General features: G+C 43.1%; 1 protein-coding gene across 2 annotated transcripts in view; it reads left to right on the forward strand.

Moving 5' to 3' along the window:
• Fatp1 (Fatty acid transport protein 1) overlaps positions 1–20,241 on the forward strand; it is a 137,784-nt gene extending 117,543 nt beyond the window's left edge. For both annotated transcript variants that reach the window (XM_037413297.2, XM_075880182.1), the window contains exons 9-12: positions 7,762–7,899; positions 8,549–8,713; positions 12,008–12,154; positions 19,798–20,241. In XM_037413297.2, the coding sequence (XP_037269194.2) occupies positions 7,762–7,899; positions 8,549–8,713; positions 12,008–12,154; positions 19,798–19,955 (608 nt within the window). In that variant the 3' untranslated portion in view covers positions 19,956–20,241. The remainder of the gene's footprint in view (positions 1–7,761; positions 7,900–8,548; positions 8,714–12,007; positions 12,155–19,797) is intronic.
• Positions 20,242–24,520: the final 4,279 nt, after the last annotated feature.

The raw sequence follows: 24,520 nt of genomic DNA on the forward strand, positions 1-24,520 counted from the left end.
TAGAACAAGATTTACATGTCTATCATCCCAGTAAAAAAGTTCAAATGGGCCAATTGGAGAAATACCAATTGGCACCGATTGGTTTTCAATCCATCGGAATTTCGCCACCATTTAGAAACATACCATTTATATCCAATTGGTAAACCAGTTCATATCCAATTGCTTATAACTATTTGGACAGAACTGGTGGCTAATTGGTTGACCAGTTAATGTAGGCTGGGGTTCAATTGGTCATCCAATTGAAGCCGATTGGTGACCCAATGGCTAACCAGTTAAAGTGAACTGATGTGCAAGTGGTAATCTAGTTAATCGTAAATGGTCACCCAGTGTAAACTAGCTGGAGTTCAATTGGTTAACCAATCGAATAAATGTAGTCATCCAATCGAAGCTAGCTGGTGTCCAACTAGACAGCCAGTCAAAGGTATGTGGTGTTCAATTGGTTAAGAAATTGAATAGATGCGGTCATTCAATTGAAAGTAACTGGTGCTCAACTGGTCAGCCAGTTGAAATAGACTGATTTCCATTTGGTTAACCGGCTGAATGCAAATAGTCATCCAATTAAAGTGAACTGGTGCTCAACATGACGAGCCTTTATTAGGCAGCAATAGTTAGGCGAAAATGTCTCATACAAAGCGAGCTTCGTTGTACAACTCCCAATTTCTGGTAGTAAGAGTACTATGGACTCTTACTACCAGAAATAGACGAACTGGAAGAATAGAATAGAATAGAACAGAATAGATGAACTAGAAGGGACCATGATCATTTGTTCGTTTTTGTTTTATCAAAAGTTCGCCTTATCAATATTGCCCCCAAAAAACCAAATGCTAACATGCTAAGTAGTACATCCAAATGTGTTGCTTGAAAACACTGAATGAAGTATATTTATGATGGTGAGGAAAGGGACAAGAAAAAGTATTTATTTGGCTCAGCTTGATAAAAGCTATGCTTTAAATAGAAGTAATAATACTATTCCAATAAGTATTTGATTTTGCGAGTTGATAATAAATATGCTCCTGAATTAATTGCTATCACATTTTAATAATAAGACTGTAGCATGACCTATTCTGATGATTAAAAAAAGATAAAAAGGGAGAAAAAAATTCACAATTTTTTTGAAAGAATGAAAAATTTATTCTTCTGGCTGTTCACCTTCCGAGAGGTTGTTTTAGTGGCTTTGCTATTACTTTTGGATACACCTCCATAGCATACCGCAACCTTGACACAGCCTATATATTTCAAGTGGCTTATGAAAATCTGAAGCTTTTTTTCTGAGGTTCGGATATTTTCCTATTTTCAGGCCGCAGTATCTTTTCTTGAACGACATGCAGCTGAATGTCTCCGATCACGCTTCCGACAATCACAAGTTTCGGGCACACACAAAAGACATCAAGCAGTCATATTTAGTGTAGAAAATGACCTTCCTTTGTCTGCACTTTCATAATAAATATGGCATGTCACAATTTCTTGCATATCACTGGGAGCAGATACAATATGCACAGGCCCTATGCAAAACAATGCAAACTCACCACAAGTGCTCAAGCACCATTGTGTGGTGACAATGACAATGAATATGACTCCTCTGATGGTATGTGACAGCTGATATGATAGCTCCTCTGATAGTGGCATATGTGGTTTCAGTTTCATGTGATTATAATGTACATACAATCTTTGTTCCTGTTTTCACTTTCATTTGGCTTTTTTCATCCCCCTTCCCTTGCATGTTCCCCTCTAGCCAAGCTCTTTTGTTTTTCTGTTTTGTACTGTACCCCTGTCGTTGAAATCAAGAAAGCGAGTAGAATACGAAAGGACAAACACTTTTTGTTGCTTGCTGATAAAGCCGGCCATTTATCCACCTACAGGCTTACTTTTCTTTTCCACTTATCCTGCTTTCTGCCTCCACGTCGCAATTTCCTTTCAATTTTTTTTGAAACTTTGCACCAGAAAGTTTTTCTTTTCAATTTGATTTTTGTTGTTTACCTGAATACCCTCATCAAGACAATAATATTGTTGTGCAAAATCTCCATCGTTGTTGGTTGCTTTGAGAGTTCATCTTAACGGAAGAGGCCTGTTACGCAGTTCGTCTTAAGCAGATTTTTTTTGCATCTAGTCAATGGGAAACCAAACAAACACTCGCATGTTGTTCGTCTTAACAGAGTTCATCTTAAAGGGAGTTTACTGTATTTGTAGTCAAACTGCTAGCCATTCTGCTGCAGCTTCTGGAAAAGAGGTCGCTGATATATTCTTCTTGCTCAGGGCTTTTTTTTTATGTTGCATCAGCAATCATGCAGGCAGGCTGCGTGGAAGAAAAATATGGTAAGACAGAGAAAAATTAGCTACATGGCTGTAATAAAGAGGTTAGCACACTAGTCTAAAATGCTGTACCTGCATGCTCTGGCAGTTCCCAACACGAATATAGTTTGAGATAGCCCACACTTGAGCATTCGTCCTTAGCTGTCATGGATACCAACATCGACAGTGCAATTTGGAGCCTGTCATTCGAGTGTTGTCCAGACAAGTGCCGTGACCTCTGCATCAAGGGTGGAAATGTTTGCAATGTAACAAGACTTACCATGTAAAGTAGCTCTCACACGTCATGCTTGCTATGCCCGTGCACCATTTCTACTGTAGCTGCGAACCAACACTAGTTAGGGTAACGAATGAAATGTGCAAAAGGTAGTACAGCAGTTAGAGTGGTTAAAAAAGTAAAGTGCTTTCCTTCACTGTAAAGAAGTAGACCTCTACCGACCGGGGTACGACACAGCGACGTCACCTGTGCACATGCAAGGCGGTGGTTGCAAAACACTCCCGCCGGTGGCTGAGGGGGGTGCAGTCACTCAATGCTTGGGGCAAGTTTTTTTATTCTTTTCGAAAGCTTAATCTTCATCTCACAGTGGCAACATTAACTGTGGTATGTGTCGGAGAAAATATAGGTCTGTGGTGAAGTGCGTAGTGAAATATTTGCCACACTGGCTGGCTGTTTATATCTGAGAAGTGAACACACGTGGCAGCCTATGCCAGGAACAGCGTTATCGCCTTCAAAAATTTGCAATGTTGACTGTGGCGTGTAGTGTGCATTGAAAGGCATCGGCAAAATCGGTTCATCTTTACGGACGGTGAAACTGGGAATATTGTGCGTGGTGTGTGCAGTGTGAATAACATGGTGCATCCTGTTTGCGAAAACACTGGTATTCGTTGTGAGCGGGTAGCAGTAACCGGTTGTCGATGGAACTTCATGATCTGACATTATAGTCTAGATAAAAATGCATTCGAAGCGGTCATATGTGAGTGAATACATTATCGTATGCGCGGCATGCAAAAAAATAAAAGTGCATGATCTGCCGGTGAAATATGTGACTACGCGTGAGCATGTTGAAGCTTTGCCGAATCTGCATATACGCTTCACCATGGCTATAACTCGTATTATCGGATACCTCATATGTGTTAATAGAAACAGCGGATATTTTCGTTTCTTATCTACTTTGTACGTTTACAGCTCAATCCTTGTGAAGCGACAATGCGAATTAAAAGGTTGTGTATCAGGCTTAAATAAGCAATATAGGTACGAAAACACATTATAGGTGTCAAATGCAGCAAGGTAACTGTGCCAAATAATATTATATATTATTAAGTTGTAGGGTTTTATCTCACATGAGTTTTCACTGAGTTATTGAGAAATGCAGCGGCAGAATTTCACTTTAATTTTTACGAGGATATGTTAACCTCAGCCTAACGCACGGAAAGAAGTTTTTTGCCCATTAATCTCCGATCAGATTTTGCGCAATGAGTGGGAATCCGTGACGTCGCGCACAGCAGCTCAAAACCGTGCTGCCGCCAATGCTGTACCTCATTTAAAACTGCATTGCACATGCCACGATGGAAGTAAGTTTAAATCTATGCTGTGTAAATGTTTCTTTAAGTGCCAGTCACCGTGTACATTCAAAACTTTCGCTTTTGAAAAAGATCAGATTTTTTTCATGGCTGCCATCTACGTGGGTGAAGCCCACTGCGGGCCAGTCGCATCTCTGAGTACTCTAAATGAAGTTTCTCCATCCATCCATCTACGGCGAGCAAATTTTCGCACTGTGAACAGTGACCCTTATGTGACCCCCTTTTTTCAGAAGCTATGACTTTAGAACATAGCAATGTGGAAATTTCGGTCGAATAAATGCAGACACGCAGCTCTACTATGCAGAAAAATGCTCCCGGCGAAACTTTCTTGCCAATCAGCACCTGCTCCGAGAGAGGGTATGGTGGACGGGGTGCCCGCAGCGACGTCACACTGTTTACAAACAGGGAGAGGTCTATACGGCTAAATCCACGGATCATGCCAACATGAATATTGTAAGGACGCTGTATATAAAACATGTCGGTAAAGCAGGTGATCTGTGTCCGCTGTGGCTGGCTGTGACATACGTTTGCAAAGAAGCGGCGGGCTCCAGTCGTGATAACTATGCTGACGCACTTGCCATAGTGCATGCATTTTTATGAAAATATAATTTTTTGTAATGAGAAGTTATTGTTTATATTAAAGTTTATTTTTATCTTACTTTATCGCTTCGAATGCAACTTTTTCGGTAGGGTTGTTAGTACTAAGCCAGTGCTTGTTCAGCCGCTTTCTCATTATGTTCTCGTATGAATGAAGTGCGGTGGCTGCTCGCGTTTGAAATATGTAAAGTGGCAAGAAAGGTTTGTAGCAGATATACAGTCGACGTCCGATTTCCCGAACTCTCAAGGGACCGCAAAAATGTCCGGGAAAATCGAGCAGTCCGGAAAAACGAATGCACTTGCAAATGCACCTTTTTTTTTAAGGTATTCGCTGACGGAGAGGGTAACGGCCAGAGCACAAGATTCCCATTGCAATTCAGCCAATGCATCATTTAGGTGGCTCTGAAAAGAGTCGTTTATAAAAAAAAACAATGTGGCCGGCGTTACCTCATAGGTCAGCACTTGGGCGCAAAGAAGTCTCTTATTTTTTTTTGCATGGCATTTTGCTTGGCCGCAATCATGTCTGCCTCAATTTCAGTCAACGTCGTGTTGCCGCTGTACACCGATGACAGTGTCATCGGAGCACGTGTCAACTCCGAGCTCGTTGACTGTGTAGGAGATGGCTCTTCGTTCTCGGTGTCGGAGTCGTCAGAATTCTCTATAACTTGACAAATGATTTCGTCATCGGTAAAGTCCGCACAAAGCTTGAGGTCTTTGTCTGCGTCAGCGAAGTTCTCAAAGGTTATCCCGGCTGAAATCGTTACACTGGCAGTGCGCAGATCGTCGAAGGCAACATACGTGGATGGCAGTTCGTCACACACGCTGTACACTTAGGGCGAGATGGCCGTTTCAGTGTTGAGTGTGAAGCCCACGTGGCGAGAACGGTTCCACAGAGTCTGTTGCGTAACCGCCTTCCACGATTCTGCTAGCATGCTGACGGCAGAGCGTAGCTTTTGCCATTGTCGGAGCAGAACACCATGCGGCTGAGCACGCGTGATTTGTAATGGTGCTTCAAGTTCTAAATCACGCCTTGGTCCATTGGCTGCAGGATTGCTGTGGTGTTCCGCGGCAGAAATTCAGTCTGTATAGCCTATAGGTCCTTGATGTGGCCATGTGCAGCACAGTTATCCGCAAGCAGCAAAACTCTTCAATTTTGCCTGCTCGAACCTTCTGTCCAGCTTGGACATGTACTCTTCCAATAACTGCTGCATTAGCCACGCCTTCTTGTTAGCTTAATAGAGAACAGGCAGAGTCGCTGCCCCCTTGAAACATCTTGGATGCTTCGACTTGCCTATTACTAGTAACGGAAGCTTCTCGCTGCCTGACATGTTGCTGCCAATGAGGACAGTGAGCCATTCCTTGCTGTGCTTGCCATCGTGGCAAAGGGTCACTGGAAAATGCAAGCGTTTTCTCTGGCAGCAGCTTGTAGAGCAGTCCAGTTTCGTCGCAGCTGAAAATATCATTAGGTGGAAACTGCTGAAGCAAGGACTGCAGCTGTTCATCCCGATATTCAGCGACAATGAAATCTTCGACGGCACCACTTTCCCCGCACATCTTCTTGAACTTCAAGTCATTGCGGCTTTTTAAATTACAAAGCCATCTATCGCTAAACTTGGAAGTCCTTCACGCCAACCTGAAGTGTGAAAACTTCCGCCTTCTGCTTCAGGATGTCGCCTGACACCGGGATTTTCTTAGCGATCATGGCACTGAGCCACACGACAAACGCTTCCTTGAGCTTCGGGTAAACACCCTGGCTCGCATTCTTCTTTCCAGGCCCGGTTAATTTGGCAGCCACTTCCAAGATCTTTGCCTTGTTTTTGATGAAGTCCGAAACAGCTTCAAAATTCCGTACCCCCTCCTCGTCTCTGCCTGTGACCGACTGCGTTGAACTTGTTCAATGATGGTGGCTTTCTTCTTCATCGTGAGCCTACGAGGGGGCTTTGTGTGCTTTGGAGGCGCGGACGAAGACAAAGGAGCAGTCGGTGCCATCGCTGTAAATGGCAAATCCGCTTGACGAAAAGCGCAGCACGAAACAGCTAGGAACTCGGTGGATGCTGAAGGTCGGGAAACGTGGTCACTAAAGATAGCGCGCAGTAGCAAACGATCAACCGCAGACACAACCCCAGAGCCGACAAAACAACACGTGAACGAACACAGTGATGTTTGGCTTGGCTAAGCCGCTAAGCTACGGATGGCAACGAATTGACACGTACAGTTTCAAGGTTACAGCAGCTGCGGCGCGGCGCGGTGCGGTGGTTGGCGGCGGTGCTGCTGGCCAATCATGCGATGAGAGTATGGCGGGTTCGAGGATATGAAAACAACCAAAATGGCAGCGTCGGTGGCGACTTAGGGTCAGCGGTTAACAGTAAAAAGTCCGAGAAATCGGATGCCAATGGCTATAAGCGTCGGGAATTTCGGACTATTTAATACATTGACTCTATGGGAAACTTGACGGTGTTACAGATGAGTCCGGGAAATCGGGCATGTCTAAAATTTCGAACGTCCGCAAAATCGGATGTCGACTGTAGTACTAGTAAGGTGTTTTATGATTCCCCCCCCCCCCCCCCCCCAAAAAAAAATTTTACACGGCTTTTAGCACCTCACTTTTTACAGACTTCACAGAACTTGCACATGGCACTCTATGAACAAAACTGGGGTTCAGATGGCCAGCCAGTTGAAATAAACTCGGACTGGTTTCCACCAGGTTGAAGAGTTGAACACATATGGTCATTCAATATAGCACTTCCCGAAGACCTCATTCCCTTCATCGACTCTTTACAACTAGCATTTTTCAAATAAAAGGTCTGCTCCGATTGGAAAATATTTTCTGATTCGGATGTGCGCATCCGATTGGACCAACAAGCATCCCGATTGGGAGGCCAATTCTAATGCACTGTTCTAATGGTTTACCAATTGAGATGTGTGCAACCAATCGGACTGACTAGCATTCCAATGGGGAGACCAATCGGAAACTGGTGGACATATTGAAATGACCAAACGGAACTGTGTTGTCCGATTGGTCGTCCACTTTGAAGTACCACATCCCAGTTGGTTTCCAATTCATTCCATTTAGGACCAATTGCGAGGAACTGGTATGACCAATCGGACCCATTCGCTTTCTTTTACTGGTATAAACTTTAAGGGTAATGTAAAAATTAGAATATTTTAAGATTATGCTAGTCGAACCAATAATTATATGTGCATTTGTTTTTTCCGCTTGCATCCAGTTAATAAGGTGTCTGTGCTTACGTGGGCCTATTTCTCTTTTTCATTCAGACGAAGTTGGCGAACTTGTGGGACGCATTGTGCGCGATGACCACATTCACTCCTTTGATGGCTATGCAAACAAGGCAGCCACCAGTAAGAAGGTCTACAAGGATGTCTTCAAGAAAGGAGACTTGGCCTTTGCATCGGGTAAGCTGTCACAGAACCTTTCAAAATGAAAATTTGACACACGTGTGCTGTGTGTTGTATGTGCTGAATATCGGTCCATTTATAGGCATTGCACTGTATTTATTGTGAGTTGGGGGTGGAGGTAGGGTATAGGAGAGCATGAACTGGCAGCTGTAGTCGCCTAGTAAGCAAAGGTGTGCGTGGGTTTTTACAAAGTGACATTGACTTCTTGAGTTAAATGTGCTACTAACACAATATGATGCCTAAGGGGACAAGGAGCAGGTTACTGCATTTACAATCCATGTTATAGTTGTAACAGCATCACCTCCCCTCCCCCCCCCCCTTTTTTTTTCTTTCATTCAAATCTTTTTATTGTCAATTTATAAAGCACTTGAATATTACCATAACTGGGTTCAATAACAGTGTGCTGGCATCAGGATTTGTTGAGTATTATTTAAATTCTTAACTCTGATTCAACGTGCTTCTTGTTTTGTTTTACTCGGTATCAACATGAAGCATAAACAAACGTACATACGGCAGGGTATTGGTCAGTGCAGATCCTCTTGAATCCTCGCTAAAACTTGCAAGTTCGGTGGACTACAGTCGAGAAACTGTGGTGTAATAAAAAAAAATGTTGCTCACTTTACTTCGTTTTTCTTTTGCCTTTCAGGAGACTTGCTTGTCATGGACGAGTTTGGCTACTTGTTCTTCAAAGACAGAACGGGTGACACCTTCCGCTGGAAGGGTGAAAATGTGTCTACATCGGAGGTGGAAGGTGTCGTTGCAAGGATAGCAGGCCTTACAGACTGTGCTATTTATGGAGTCGAGATTCCAGGTCAGCTGGTGCTTCATCTTTTTTTCTTCCTTTTTTTGTTTCTTTTGTGGGTGGGGAGAGGTTGTTTTTATTTATTTGTGATGCTGGGGCACAGTGGCAAACTGGCAAACACTTAGCGAGAATAGCTTGATTCTGCTCTATTTCCTTTTAACTAGACCACTTTTGCCATTCTTCACAATTGTGCTCTGATTATACTGGCACTGGTTGTTAAACCTGAAGCTGTGAACAGTCTAAATGGTAGAAAATGTGCCTTGGAATGTGAATTCGTTTGAGGAACAAACTTCTTGGCATGTTCATGTAGTAGAGTACACCACATTCTTTGAGAGAATTCATATTTACTAGGTATAATGTACACCCTCATGTAATTTTCACATTTCAAAATTTTTCTTCCCGATTTCTTTAAAAACAAAAACAAAAGTTTACTACATAGCATGCTATTTGACGTATGCATGTGGGAGGTAGTAGCCAGATACTGCACCAGGGTGGCCAATCCTTCTCTGGTGAGGGAGTGCGTTCCCGGCGGTGGTAACCAGTGAGGCCGCACCCCAGGCCTCGTAATGCAGTTCCATCACCACGCGGATTTTTTTTTATCCGGTTGGGAACTGCGCGGCACCGCGATTTGAACCACGGACCTTTTGCATGCGAGGCGGATGCTCTAACCACTACGCCATCGCTGCCGTACCGGAAGCGGGTTAGGGGGAGACAGAAGGTTAGGTGGGCAGATGAGATTAAGAAGTTTGCGGGTATAAATTGGCAGCAGCAAGCACAGGACCGGGTTAACTGGCGGAACATGGGAGAGGCATTTGTCCTGCAGTGGATGTAGTCAGGCTGATGATAATGATGATGATGACATAGCATGCTATTGGCACTGTAATTCTGTACTACAGCACTTGTGCAAGGCAGGATGGGGCGATTGGTGTGGTCGAAACATCGTGCACATACATTTGGCTGCATACAGCAAAATAAATCAAGCAGGAGCTCCCTACCTGGAAATTTCACACCTTCAAACCTGACTAATGTGCATTTGTATAAATAAAGGACCAGCAGTCAAAATAGAATTGTGGCAATTCCCCGATTTAGTGTTCATGCAGTCGAACAACTAGTGTGTACTAGTATACCACAATCTTTTTTTTTTCTTTTTTGTCTGGTTAAAGGGACCCTCAAGCGTTTTTTTTTTTTAAGTTTTGTTAACCTTTAGGCTAGATAACATCAAATCATTCGCACCAGAAATTTAACAACACGCCGTGTACCAAGGCCGCTAGAGAGAACTCTATCATCTATACCCTTCTTCTCGCCCCGGCCTTGCCTCCTGAACTCGTGAAACACGCTGGCATCCCTGGCGATCACAGCACTGTCATGAGTGCACTTGATGGGGTGAGCTTCGCCCAGTGACGGCCTTCAAAATTGCACCCCAACAGGTTGCACACAATTTCGGAGGCCATAACGCAATGCATCCGGCAACATGCACGCAGTCTGGCAACAGAGATGAAGAGCGTAGAGTGGTTGATATTTGCAAGGTGCTGCCACACTACCAGCCGATCTCATTTGATACTCTGGTACGGTGACAACCTGCAAAGGCTTGTGAACAAACAAAAATAATTAGAACAATATCCGTAAACTCTGTCAATTGGGTTGTGTCTTCAGGGGTGAAGTTACAGCCGCACACTCGTGGATTGTAGCGTTAACTGGACAGCGAGAGTTCCACTCATTACAACGGCAAGCTGAAGCAATTCCGCTCACTGGATGCCTCACAAACATTACACAGTGTCGTAGCTTTATCAGTCACTGATTGCTAGATATATGGTACATAACACAGCTAGGGCAATTCGTTGCGTCCGAGCAAACAAACCGTGAGATAAACACTGTTGCTCAGCTCACGTCAACATGAAGCATGTTGCAAGACAAGCAGACGAGGCTCACTGCCCGTAGGAGGTTCCGTGACGTAATGTATATTACTGAGATATTCCATAAGATTAGCCCTTGAGTGCTATGCCTACTGGAACACTTCTACCCTTTATAAGAGACACTGATATAAGAGAGAAATCGGTATAAGAGACACCAGTGTGCCTATTGATTGATATTGATTGATATGTGGGGTTTAACGTCCCAAAATCACCATATGATTATGAGAGACGCCGTAGTGGAGGGCTCCGGAAATTTCGACCACCTGGGGTTCTTTAACGTGCACCGAAATCTGAGCACACGGGCCTACAACATTTCCGCCTCTATCGGAAACGCAGCCGGGATTCGAACCCGCGACCTGCGGGTTAGCAGCCGAGTACCTTAGCCACTAGACCTCTGTGGCGGGGCACCAGTGTGCCTATAGTAAAATACGGGTGAATAAAAAAATGCATACAAGGTACCCTGCTTACAAGGTATGTGTGCAAATTACCCTACAAGGCAACATAAACTAATGAATAGCAATAGCTTTTTTTGTTTGCTTTTCTTGGTTATTTTGAACTTTACATCTTCAAAAGAAGGAATTGTGATATAATTTTGATGAGTAATTAATTAATAAGGCTTGTGCACTAAATTATGCTACCATATTTGCATTCTATATGCACACAGGTTTTTATTGCAAAAAGAATTCTTGTTGTACCTGTCCTAGCTGCAGAGATATCGAGACTTCGAAATTTAAGTCGTAAAATTACTTTTTTGAGAAAAAATTAAAAAAAAACTGACAGCACAACAACAACAATCACGGTGTGTATGTTTCGCAATGCTCATAAAGGTGCTCATAAATTGGTATGAGAGCTTTCAACACAGATGCTGGCAAATTATTAAGAAGCTTCGAAGTAGTCTCCTCATTTTTTTGCTGGTTCTGCATTATGGTAGCGCCAAGAATATGGGCAGTCCGAATGGCATTATGAAAAATTACCACTTCCGGGTGTGTAAAACTTTGTGAGAAAAATACTTGCAGCTACCAAACTTGTCAATTAAAGAAAATGAATTTTTTGTCACTTTTCAGTCCCAAAGACCGGTCCGCCCCCTTAAAGGCCAACTGCAATGAAATTGTGCACACCCCGAAAAGCCGACCTATAGGCCAGTCTAGCCGGAAACAATGCTGCCTGATAAATTTTTAGAGCTCAATAATTTGTCTTGTTACTGACAGTATACTAGCTTGCCACTCCTTCTATTAGTCTTTAAGCCCATAGGTATGCTGAGTGAAAAGTAAGAAGTTCCTCATTCAGGTCAAATGGAGGTGACCATAATGTGACGTGATCCGACATGAATGTGAACATAGCTGCATTTTTCCGCCTAATGCAACACTTCTTGTGAATTTCGTTTGACCAGGGTCTGAAGGCAAGGCTGGCATGGCTGCAATCTGTGATCCGGAAGGCAAGCTCGACCTCAAGGCTTTCTTGCGGGATGTACGAAATGCCCTCCCTGCTTACGCAATACCTCTCTTCATTCGTGTGGTGAAGGATCTGGAAGCAACAGGTGAGATCATACCCAAACAATTTATTGTAACTTTGTCAGCAAATGTTGAAGCAGTGCACATGGCTTCATCGTGTACACTATAGAGTGGCTCAAAATATTTGTTTTTATTATAATTACGATTCTGATTTCCCGTTTGGTCCAAATTGTTTCCATCTAATGACAAGCCAAAATGACTTATCATACCATAGTGATCATAGGTCAAAATAAAAAAGTGAAACTCACTCATGGGGTATTCGGTTAGCTGCTCCGGTCCTCTGGCTCTGAGTCGGCACATGCCAAGGCAGCTCGCAATCGGAGCGCGAAAGGTAGCGTACCAACCGAATACTTCGGCGATCTCTGAGCGCTCAGAACAGCACACCTGTAGCACCACCGTGCAGCCAGTGTTGGAAGCTACTGGGTAAACATTGCTACACCGTGTCAACAAATAGTGCCGATCAGTTCAGTGGACATTGCTGACATGTCTGATTATTCTGGTATTTTTTCTCTCTCTCCTTATCTAACATGGCTGGATGCAGTGAGAGCCTTCCAAACTCTGCACATAAATCTGGCGATTATCCTTGTCCAAGCTGCTACCTTCAAGGCAAATCACGAAATTGTCGGCGAGCTGCTGTAACGACAGCGTTGACGTTTTTTTCGCCTCTGCTAGCCACCTCCTTATTGACTTGGTGCATTTCTGGCTTTGTATATGTGAACTCGCCCTAGACACACTCAAAAAAGCCACTAACAGCGCACGTGCATGAAGTATTACGCGCCCGGCGATGCCCCCTTCTAAAATGCACAGTCGAGTTCCTCACCTGGTTCACCTGCTGGCAGCCACGTGATTGGCCGACTTGTGTTATATGATCCATCCTCCCAGTCAGATCGCGTTACCCTCTCACTTCGAAGTTAGCGGTTGGTAGCGCTCAGAGTCAGAGGAGGACGCTCTGAAGGAACCTACTGAACGTAGTCCGAGCGCTCGAATTCTACCAACTGAAGGCACGCTCACTTTTCAGAGTGCTCCAGAGGGCTCGAAAACGCCCAATCAAATGCGCCATCAGAATTGCTCAAGAAACATATCTTGCGTTTTAGACTCGCTCTGACTCGTACTGTTCAAAATTTTCCTGAGCCGAACTCGCTCGGACTCGCACTCATGAAAATTTTCGTCTGCCTGACTCGCTTGCCGAAACTCGACAAAATATTGCTCACCTGAACTCACTAAAACTTGCGGCTCGATCTGAGTTCGAGTGAGTCCAAGTGAATCCACTCATGAGTGAGTTTGGCTACTATGTGCTATGGTGTTCCGATTCTGAAGTTACAACTATGTTTCCAATTATGGCATTTACATTGAACTGAGATTAGAGTAGACTGTGAAATATGCTTCAGTAAATGAGCATTATCATAATAAGAACTTCAACGCGAAAACCCCAAGGAGGGATCAAAAGGTTTTGTGACCTTTACATGAATCATCTAGTGTTGACCTGATATGAGAAATGATTCTAAACATAACTTCAACCTGATTTATTATAAAAGTATTATTATACAGCGAATAGTGTAGTTTATTGAAGTCATAGCCTGTAATTTTATTCTGAACGAGGCCAAGGCAACAAACTTTGTACCAGCACTGAAAGGCTTTTTGATAAATATGTTAATAAGTTTTGTGTATATTGTGTAGCCTGAAGTTCTCACCATATTTTCTGAGCAAGAAAAGTAAACAAGTGAACACTGAACCTGGGTAAAACATTAAGGAAAAGGGGGGAAATGAAAGTTTACGAAAAGGCTACTTGCTTTAAGTGGAAGCTGAAATGAATAATGAGGGGCACATCTGCGCTGCAAGGGCCGTTATTTATCACAAAGCTGCCCCGCCGCGGTGGTCCAGTGGCTAAGGTACTCGGCTGCTGACCCGCAGGTCGCGGGATCGAATCTCGGCTGCGGCGGCTGCATTTCCGATGGAGGCTTAAATGTTGTAGGCTCGTGTGCTCAGATTTGGGTGCACGTTAAAGAACCCCAGGTGATCGAAATTTCTGGAGCCCTCCACTACAGCGTCTCTCATAATCATATGGTGGTTTTGGGAAGTTAAACCCCACAAATCAATCAATCAATTATCACAAAGCTGTTGTGGTGGTGGACTTTCTTTCAACTTCTGCAAATATGTGTGTATGTGTACAAGGTTAGACCTATGAGTGCGTGCCAGCACCACTCATGCGCATGTCAGCAGATGTGAAGCATCTTATCTGGTGTAGAATGGCATAGTATGTCAATTTGGTGGGCAGCTAGATAGTATAACCTTTAATGTGCACTCTTTGTGTCAAAAGGGCCATTATTGAGTCTCTTGCTATGTAATGAGTGAGAATAATGAGGGGCTCTATTTTTTTATGTAGTTACAACCATCTGAAGCATACACAGTCAATTCTAGAAATTTATAGGAGAAAATTAATTGCTTTCTTTTGCTATATAAAATAACTGTGTGCTTGTAGCACAATTCAACTGACTACGTCTTGTTCCATGGATCCCAACTCAAGCTATGATGATGGCTGTAGGTTGAAAAAAATCTGTTTTCTTCATAGGTTTCTGGTAAAAAAAAAAAAAAAAAGCAGACCACCAAAAAATTTAATTCCACGAGCTTGTATGCGGACTTGCTGCATGTACTGATGTCGTAGCTTACAAACACATGTTGTATGCATTCCTTGTGTGAGAAGGGAAGCACAAGAAATGTGCAGGTCATTCTTGCCCTGCAGATATTGTAAAATCTTTCAAGTAATTTCATTAGCTGTGCTGAACTCTCTTGGAATTCTTCCCTGTGCTAATATGAGCCATTTGTGAAGTCCTCAAATATAATGCATGACTTCCACAATCGCATCTATCACTACTTTGCTGTACTTGCATTGCGCACGAAGGAAATCGAAATATAACAGATAGAAATTTATCCACTAAGGTTTTAAATCCAAATGAAAGCTAGGGCACTAAGAGTGAGAAATGGTACAATATAGTCGAAGCACCAGCTCGCCCAACGATCAACTGTTTTGACGTACAACATAGTTTGAGGGCAGAAATTACTGGGAACTGTGCTTTTAGACATTTTATTATGACCCACCTCATGTAGCGGTAGCATGATGAAATAGCAAAAGTGACGTTCATTTAGCGGTTTTCGTTTAGTGCAAATACCGTAAACTAATTAAATAAAACTTGACGGGACCAGGAAAATGTGTTTCGTTTATGAAGAGATAAACTGGGTTGAAGCATCCTAGTATGAAACTACCCTATTTACTCGCGTAATTCTTGCACTCGCATAATTCTCGCACCCCCTAAAACTGCCGCAATAATGCCGTCTGCTCGTTCCAGCCACTGATCATAATAGCGCGCGCCATCTCTTAAGCATCAAGCGTACTATTACATAGTGATTCAATCTAATTCAAGCCAAGCCAAGCCGAAGTGGCCAGTGCGCGTTGCGACGTGTTTTGTATGTTGTGTCGGTAATCTTGGCACGTTATGGGGCAAAACTGAAGCTACACAGCTGCTTCAAGTTGCAAGTGACAGATCATGCACTAAACAACGGCAACAGGGCCACCTGTAGACCCTTCGGAGTCTGCGAGTTTTGTGTTCGCTACTGGTGACGGCAGGTGAAAGCCACCAAGACGCGTTGGGCTTGTGGTGTGCCTAAAACTGGGATTGATGGTAAACTTTATTTCTTCAGAAGGAAACTGCGGACGATTTTGTTAAATAGCCATTGGCCCAATACTGACGTCCTATGCTTACCTTTTGAGGGCTCCTGTTGAGTGACGAACGCTACGGCTACGCCCGCAACGCCAACAAGCTTTACGTATGGTATTCTAATACTCAGCTATTTGCTTCCACTTTTCGTGTCTCAAATAAATCTTGCCTAGTGTTGAAGCTCTGCTTTTATTGTTGAGGTGAGTTCGAATTAGTACTTCTTAAAGCTTACTGTTAGTTGCTGGTGTGAGAATCCCGATTTGCGGCCACTTCGTTTTCTTTTTCACTCTGTACGTTTTCGTGGAAAGTTTTCCCCACGAAATTCTTGCACCCCCCAACTTTGCATCTGTTTTCCGGCAAAAAAAGTATGAGGATTATGAGAGTAAATACGGTAATCATATCAGAGACAGTTGTTTCATTTAAGCAGCAGTTTTATTTAACAGATTTCCCATACACAGTGGAACTTCGATTATACCTTCCCCGGTTTTTTAGACGACCCGCATTTTTCGACGAATCGGTTAGATACCGGCAAAATACCCATAGGAATAATGTATTAAAAACCTCCGTTATACGACGCAGTTTTACCCCAACCCCGCATCTTACGACGACATTCAGATTTCCTCCAAAAGAAAAAAGAACGCCTATACTCGAATCAAGCATGGATCAAATATTCATGAGTGCAAAATATAAACTTGCGTTTTCCTAGGTTGACGATTAGAAAAGTGGAGAGCAGGACTGATGTCTTCTTAAAATGCAAAATTTATTCTCCTGAAAGTTCATGCGCTTCTACACATGCCGCAATCGCGCATGCACGTATCTGGGATCGTTACCTAGTGAAGCTCTATTCACACAAAGTAGCTGCAGCTGGCCAAAAAGCTGATATTTTCATGTTTTTGGTTTATGGAAACATTTTCTGGTCGACATACAGCTGATTTTCTGCCTTTGTCACACTCGTAGTCGCAGGCTTGCGGACGCATAAGGGCGTGATGCAGCTGTTTTCACTGTGAAAGATTACTTTCACTTTACGTCGACGTTCATACTAACAGCGATACATCACTAGTTGCACTTCACAAGGCCCCAAATTACAACGTGCATAGCTCAGTCGCACACGAAGGAATTCGACGCACACTCGTGGTCGGTCACCATTATGTTATAGCGATGACACTGTCTAACTCTTCTGACGGGAGGCTATTGGCAACACAATTTCCGTGTTGTTTTACGCGCAGGCGATGTTCGGACTCTATTTATCGGTAGAAAGATGTGCGTTGGATTCAATTTTTTTTAAACTTCAGAATAGAGATTCGCTCGCACCTCTTTCAACTAAGTTACGCTGCCATTAAGTGTCGCTGGCAAGAATAATTTTATCTACCTTTCTAGTAGAGGCACAAGGTCGGGCTGTGGGCTTATTCGAGTGGTTTATACTTATTTTTCGAGGCAAGGCTGAGTGTCATTGCTATATTCTTAGCTTTTTTTATAATACGACGCCCAGATTATACGACGGTTTTGCGTGGTCCTCTGAAAGTCGTATAATCGGGGTTCCACTGTACTGAGAGTCCGCTTACTTGAAAGAGAAAGCATGGACTTGGCAGTGGCATTCCATCGTATCTTTCCCATCTGCTTTGTGCACTTGCGCTAAACAGTTGCTGTCAGATACTAGTACCTACCATGTTCACACCATTCAAGAATTATGGACACCAACAGTGATACCTACTTATCCACTCATATCACCAACGGCAGTGCATAATGCATAGTGTGCAATTGCTTTTTACTCTAAACTCTTCACTGGTATATCTTGTACATCCCACACTCATTTAGTTGCTTCGAAATGCTAGGTACTGCTTAGCACGAGAGTGAGAACATGCTGGTGAGATGCTTGCATAAAGAATATGGGTTCAGGCTGCACAATCATTGCAGCCAAAATTGGCATCTTTGAAAGGGTACTTATTTATTGATGCATTTTTCTCTGATATTTTTTTTTTCATACTTCCTCCCCTTACTCAATGCCCTATCGGGCCCTGTAAGGTTATCATGAATAAATAAATGAATAAATAAAACCTTGAAGGGGCCTTGAAACACTCTTCCAAGTAACCATGGAATAAATTCACTGGAAAAGCTTATTACCTCACAAATTCAATGCCACAGAAAATTTTAAGAATCCGTCCAGTGTGAGTGGAGTTACAAATATTTGTCGCATGCTGCAATTGCATTCTCTCTTCTCTCGTCCCGACGAAAGCGCTGAAAGCTATGCAGAGAGGGATGGCAGGGGCAAAGAAAAACGTCATGTGCGCCACATGACCTTGAGCACTTTTTCTTCTTCAAATTTTTTTCCCCTTCGAATGCGCGGCTTTTTCAGTGTGATCGCGCACGCACGCATGGACAAGTCGCGGTGATCTCTGCAACGACCGAGGACACCGTGTTCAAATCATAATGGTTGATAGTTGGGCTTTTTAGGAGGGATTTTTAAGCATCTTCTATGATTTGTCAAGAGAAGAGAAAGCAATGTTTAGCTGATTTTGATCATTTATTGTGAATTTTAGGCCACGTACTGCACTATAATATCTGGCTCGCGTGTTGTTGGGAGCGTCTACTACCAATCAGCAGCGTTTTCTGACCGTACTCAAGAAGTGTTAAGGTTTATTTTTTCTAGCATCTGGACTGTCTAGTTGAATATTTGATGAGCAGGTGCCGTGAACAGTCTTGTTTGCGGCTAAATAATACTATGAATATCGGGCTGAGTGCCCCTTGAAAGTGCTGCTGCCATTTTTTTTTTATTGGAGCTGTGTGGATAGCAATATTTTGGGTGCAAACCAAATTCGAATGCTAAAGTGCGAGTTTGAATCAAATAGAGTATTTCTAGAATACTTCTGGAATATTTTCAAAAATTTCGGAGTCAAATTGAAGGGATAAAAGTTGGAGAGGATTTCTTGGCATATATTAATAAGGTAGCAACATGAAAGTGTTTCTTTTGGCTAGTTTGATGGAACACTGGCTGGGTGTTGTTTTATAGTTGTCTTATCAAAAATGAGGCAGTGCAGAAGCCAAATTGTATTTATTTACATGATTTGTTGCAACCAAAGCGATGTCTGGAAGGCGAAGATGCTATTTTTTCAACCTCTTCTCCTCTTTCAACTTCTTGGATTCTTGGCATATATTAATAAGGTAGCAACATGAAAGTGTTTCTTTTGGCTAGTTTGATGGAACACTGCCTGGGTGTTGTTTTATAGTTGTCTTATAAAAAATGAGGCAGTGCAGAAGCCAAATTGTATTTATTTACATGATTTGTTGCAACCAAAGCAATGTCTGGAAGACGTGGAAGGCGAAGATGCTATTTTTTCAACCTCTTCTCCTCTTTCAACTTCTGTGAAAGTCCAACTGATGTGGTGGACAAGGGTGCATCAAGGCCGTAGTTCCAGATCTGCCTCATACACGTCAATATATAAGAACATCTGAAATTTTGGCTGCTAAAAATCTTAGGCATCTGATTTTTCGGACTTGTAGCCTAGTTTCAGGTTCAAAACAGGATTTATTGAGCTCCCATCTCTGCCACATCTCTCATCTGCATGTTACCTGAATTTTCCCGAGTCAATATGTTTGCTGCCGCAGTAAAGCCTGAAAGACAGCTTTGTCGCAACATGAAAGTGCGGTGGGGTGAAACATTAAAGTTTTGAAGGGGCCACTGCTAATCTGACGCTGATTATGTCTTCGGAAAGTTTGAATAGTTCAGATAATAAAATTTCAATGCAAATCAAATCTATGAGTAAGCACTATTAAAAAAATATTCGAAACGGTGTTTAGTGTGCTCAAGAAATTTTACGTAGTTTTCACTGAACTTGCATTTTCTGATTTTGGGTGTTGTATTTCTTTAAATCATAAGTTTTCCATTACGGTTGATGTATTTGTATGAAGTTCACAATTCAGTCACTTTTTTTATTTGTGTCTTTACCCTCAAAATGCAGGTACCTACAAGATCAAGAAAGTGGACCTCCAAAAGCAACAGTATGACATTGACTTGATAGATGACCCAATGTATTTCCTTGACCTGACAGCTAATGAATATGTGCCTCTAACTAGGGAAGTCTATGAAAAGATTCAGAAAGGTGAGGCAAGGGTCTGAAGGCTGCAATCAATGCTACCCTGCCCCTTTTGAGGACCAATGAAATTCTCAGCTTCATACACATTATATGTGCATGCAAAGAGCCCGGAGAAGCAGCTGTGCAACTAAGTCCTTTTGGCTTCTGCCATAGTTATGGCCTTTCCATCACACTGGAGTTGCCCATACTGTTTTTTCATATGCAATTGCCTTGTCTTTCTGTGCTACTGGCTCTATGACAGTTGGCCAGTTTGGGTCATGTGGCACATTGAAGAGGAGTGACAAAAATAAAATTGGAAAAAAAAAAAAACTCAAGGAAACGAGACAACTTTTGCAAAAATGGTAGTACCTGTTGATGTTGCTGTCTTTGAAATTGTTTGCTCTGAAGCCAATTAACCTGCCATCGTGTGACATAGAACTGTAGAAATTGGTGCCGGGATACTCTTGAAAGAAGAGGGCAGGGCCACTTTTTAGGAGGATTGCAGCTGTCTTTATTGCATAGCTTTTTTTTTTTGTTCACGTTATTTGTAAACTGTTTTTCATAACATGCCATGTGATATTATGTTGTCACACTGTCGAGATGCTGCTCGCAGTTTGCAGACACATTGCATAGAGAAATACGGCAGTGCCATTTCTGCTCTATAAGTATTAGGAAAAGTCTGCTGTTGATGCTTTTATGCTGCTAATGCAAAGGCAAGACATGCTTGCTTCTAATGTAATGTCTGTCGTTCTCCGCTTCTTGTTACACCCACATTCCATTACAACACTGATGCTTTTGTGATGAAACCGTCTTGTCATCTTGCCGTTGCTACTTTGAGATTATGATAGGCTACTTTGTGTACTACAAGCCCTTATGTAGTGTTGCATGACCAGCATAGATGCAGCCTTACGTTTGTATGCCTACAAATGTGCCTGATGTGTTAGTTGCTGCTGTTATAGGCCTATTTTCTGGTAGCTGTGTCAGCAGGTTACGAATGCAGTGCGAGCAAATAATTGTTATTCATTCTGAAGGGAGCATTGCAAATGTGGCAACATTGCAAAATAGCAACACAAGTGATAAATAGTTGGTTCTAAATGAAGTAATGAGTAAATTCTGAGTGGATTAGTATAACATTAAGTTAGGCACTAACGTATCATAACAATGTAACCTGCCGAGATGCTGGGCTATTGATTTTATCTATTTTGTGTGGCAGTAGCACATCAGTAGCCTTGCACCTCCCTTGTTATATGTCGTGAGACAAGAATAAATTCCATGAGCACTTCCACACTTTGCCATGTTGCTGCAAGCTGAGGTGCAGACATTACTGTAAAAGGTGCCCAGTGCATCATTACACGAGAGCACAATTGTTCGCGAGGCATTTAAGATCTGCTGTTGGTCGTTGCAGAATTTTATTTTGTTATGTGCAAAGACAAACTGTTGGTGCAGTGTGCTGGGAAAAAATGCATTTGCTATTATGAGAGTACTTTTTATCACTGTTGCCTGCAGTTTGGCAAGACAGTTTTGCCATTTACATTCTTTTTACAATAAAAAAAGGAGCAAGTTGAATGTTGTTTCTTGCTAAGCAAGGGGTTTTCTGTGTTGATATTGTACATATAGTGCTGAAAGAGAGAGAAAGTTTTTTTTTTGTTAGGCTGCTGTGATAAAAACCACCAGACCAGCTGAAGCCATCCTGTTGTAATCAAACCTCTGTACTTAGCAAAAATAAAACTATTACAGATACCACTTTGTGGGTGTGGTTTTTCCTGATTACAGTTGGACGTCATGTTCTGTGATGGATGTGACAATGTGAAGTAGGCAAGCTCATGAAATGAATACTGGGTAACTGTACAACAAATAGTGACGGTCGAGCTGCAAATATGTCGACTATAGCCAGTCATGTACAGTACCGTTCACTGCTAAAGGGTACGCTCGAATGAGCACCTCTCTTATGGCTGGCCTCGTAACAACAAATGCATCATAAAACGTCATTTGTGCAGAGCACTAGTCTCTAAAAAGAAGTCGGCACTGTCGAAAACCAAGAGTTTTGTGCAAATCTAAGCTACTGTGCTTTTGCAAGAGCACGAAATCTTCACTAGCCCTGTATGCAAGCGTACACTTTAAGAGTGAACCCATTTGTACACCTTCAGCGAGTCTTCTACCCTGCACTTGGCCCTGGTAATTTTGCTGTGGAAGATGGTAGTACAGTAGATTCTAGGGGGAACTTGAAAAATACCAGGAAAATATGTTAGCACTTCAAAATGTACACATAGAAAGCCACAAAAAGGCTGAAAAGAAATGCAGGTTGACTTGCTACATTCCGCACCTTCTCTAGTATAAATCTGAACCAAGTTGGCCAACTTTCAGTCTTGCTAAAATATGTTTCGTTTAACGGGAGTTCTGCTTACTGAGATAAACAAGGGAGGGGTGGGGCAGCATTCAAGTACGAAACCAATTGTATAAAATGCAGTTGGTACAGTTAAGCAGCAACTTTGTTTGAGAGATGTTTGAATACTGAGTGTACTGTATTTTCAAATAAAAATTTTTGCAATTTTTTCAAAATCCCGAACAGCCAATGCAGATTTCTGAGTTCATCGTACTCGTTCTAAAATCGTGTGCTCGATTGTAAAATGCACACCAAATTTTTCATGACTAGAATTATTGGATGCAGTGCTCTTTGGGTGTACAACCATTTCTTCAGGGTAAGGGTGAGGAAAATGCTGATTTGTTCCTAATTTCAAAAAAAAAAAAAACATCTAAGCTACATTGGACTGAGCGTCACCGATTGTCATTTATGGTAATCTCCTTGCCACTCTAACTCGTATTATAGCATTTATGATATTGTAAGACGGTAGCAGCGTTGGGGTCGCGACGGCATTTATTCGCTTCGAATGAAGACGAGGTTTTTCGTAATGATGATTATATACAGATGAAGAAGATGAAGGTCAAACGCTGTCAATATTGTGCTTACACTAATTTCCCCCTCGCGCGGAAGTGGCCAATGTGGCCGCTGTTTATGATGGTGGTGTATGTCGCACGAATGGTTTTAAGCACGACACGTGAACAACCTCCGTACCACGAAAACAACCGTCGGAAGGCATGACGACAGGGGTGATACGGTAGTTAACAGGGGACGTCTGCTCGACTATAGCGTAGGGGCCGATGAAACGAGAGTGAAACTTATCACACAGGCCAGAAACCCGCGTTGGGGTCCACAACAGCACTTCATCTCCAGTATTGAAGTGAACTACGTACGCGGTGGACGCCCTCATAACGAGTCTTCTGCTCTTGTTGGCTTGCCTCTGTATTGAGGCGGGCGCGTCGGCGACAGTCGGCCAGGCGAGAGATTAAGTGCTCACTCGATGACGAGTTCACAGGGACGTCAAAAAAGGAGATGTCGAGCGGAGATGTTGGTTGACGGCCACAGACGAGAAAGGATGGGGAATAGTGCGTGGTACGCTGCGTAGTGGTATTATACGCAAAAATTACGAATGGCAGGATGGTATCTCAGTTGGTGTGGTCGGCGTTGATATACATAGATATCATATCGGTCAAACTTTATGGAAGCGCTCTGTGAGGCCGTTAGTTTGGGGATGGCAGCTGGAAGTCGTCTTATAAATCGTATTACATGCGTGGAGGACTTGTTCGAGTAGTTTCGAGAGAAACGCCATGCCGCGGTCGCTCAATAGGATGCGTGGTGCAACATGTCTCAGAAAGATTGCCTCCAGAAAAAATGTGGCAATGTCCTCTGCCAATCCTGAAGGAAGTGCAGCTATTTCAGCGTACCTTGTTAACTGGTCAACTGCTGTGACAATCCAGCGCTTGCCGCTAGGTGATATTGGTAGTGGTCCGTAGAGGTCAATGCCAATGACACCGAAGGGAGCGTCAGGTCACGGGAGAGGTTATAGGAGACCGGCCGGGGAGGAAGTGGGTCGCTTGTAGCGTTGGCAGAGCGAGCATGACGCAACATAAAGCGCTACGCAGGTGGAAAGCCTAGGCCAGGCAAAATGACTGCGGATGCGTTCATAGGTTTTTTGAAAACCGAGATGACCAGCCTTGGGCTCATCATGAAACGTTCTCAAAATTTGCGCCCTTAGGGAACGAGGAGCGACAGGAACCCAGCACTGTCCTTTGGGGTGGAAGACAAAATGGTAAATTATTGAGTTTTCAGTCTTAAAGTTCCGCAGCTGTCGATGGGCGCGGGCGTTGTGAGGACGATAGGAGCCTTGAAGGCACTGCATTATAGAGCGACAGTAAGTTTCGCTGTGTTGGTGGGGTGCTAACGTCGCGTTGTTGAAGGCAAGAAAGTCAACAGCGGCGAGTGACTGAACTGACGGAGACGCTTTGATGGATTCACTCACAGTTGGCGACAGGCCAGGAGTGCCTGACGAGGATGGTAAAGGACAGCGGCTAAGGGCATCGTCATTGTTGTGTTTCTTGCCGGATTTGTAGGTAACGTCGAACTCGTATTCTTGCAGACGAAGTGTCCAGTGACCGAGACGTCCAGACAAATTCTTCAACGTCAACAATCAGCACAAAGCGTGGTGGTTAGTGACGACAGCAAATTGGCGGCTGTGAAGATATGGTCGAAACTTCTGGATGGCCCAGACAA

Source organism: Rhipicephalus microplus, chromosome X (assembly GCF_043290135.1).
Source record: "Rhipicephalus microplus isolate Deutch F79 chromosome X, USDA_Rmic, whole genome shotgun sequence".
NCBI classification, from domain to species: domain Eukaryota; kingdom Metazoa; phylum Arthropoda; class Arachnida; order Ixodida; family Ixodidae; genus Rhipicephalus; species Rhipicephalus microplus.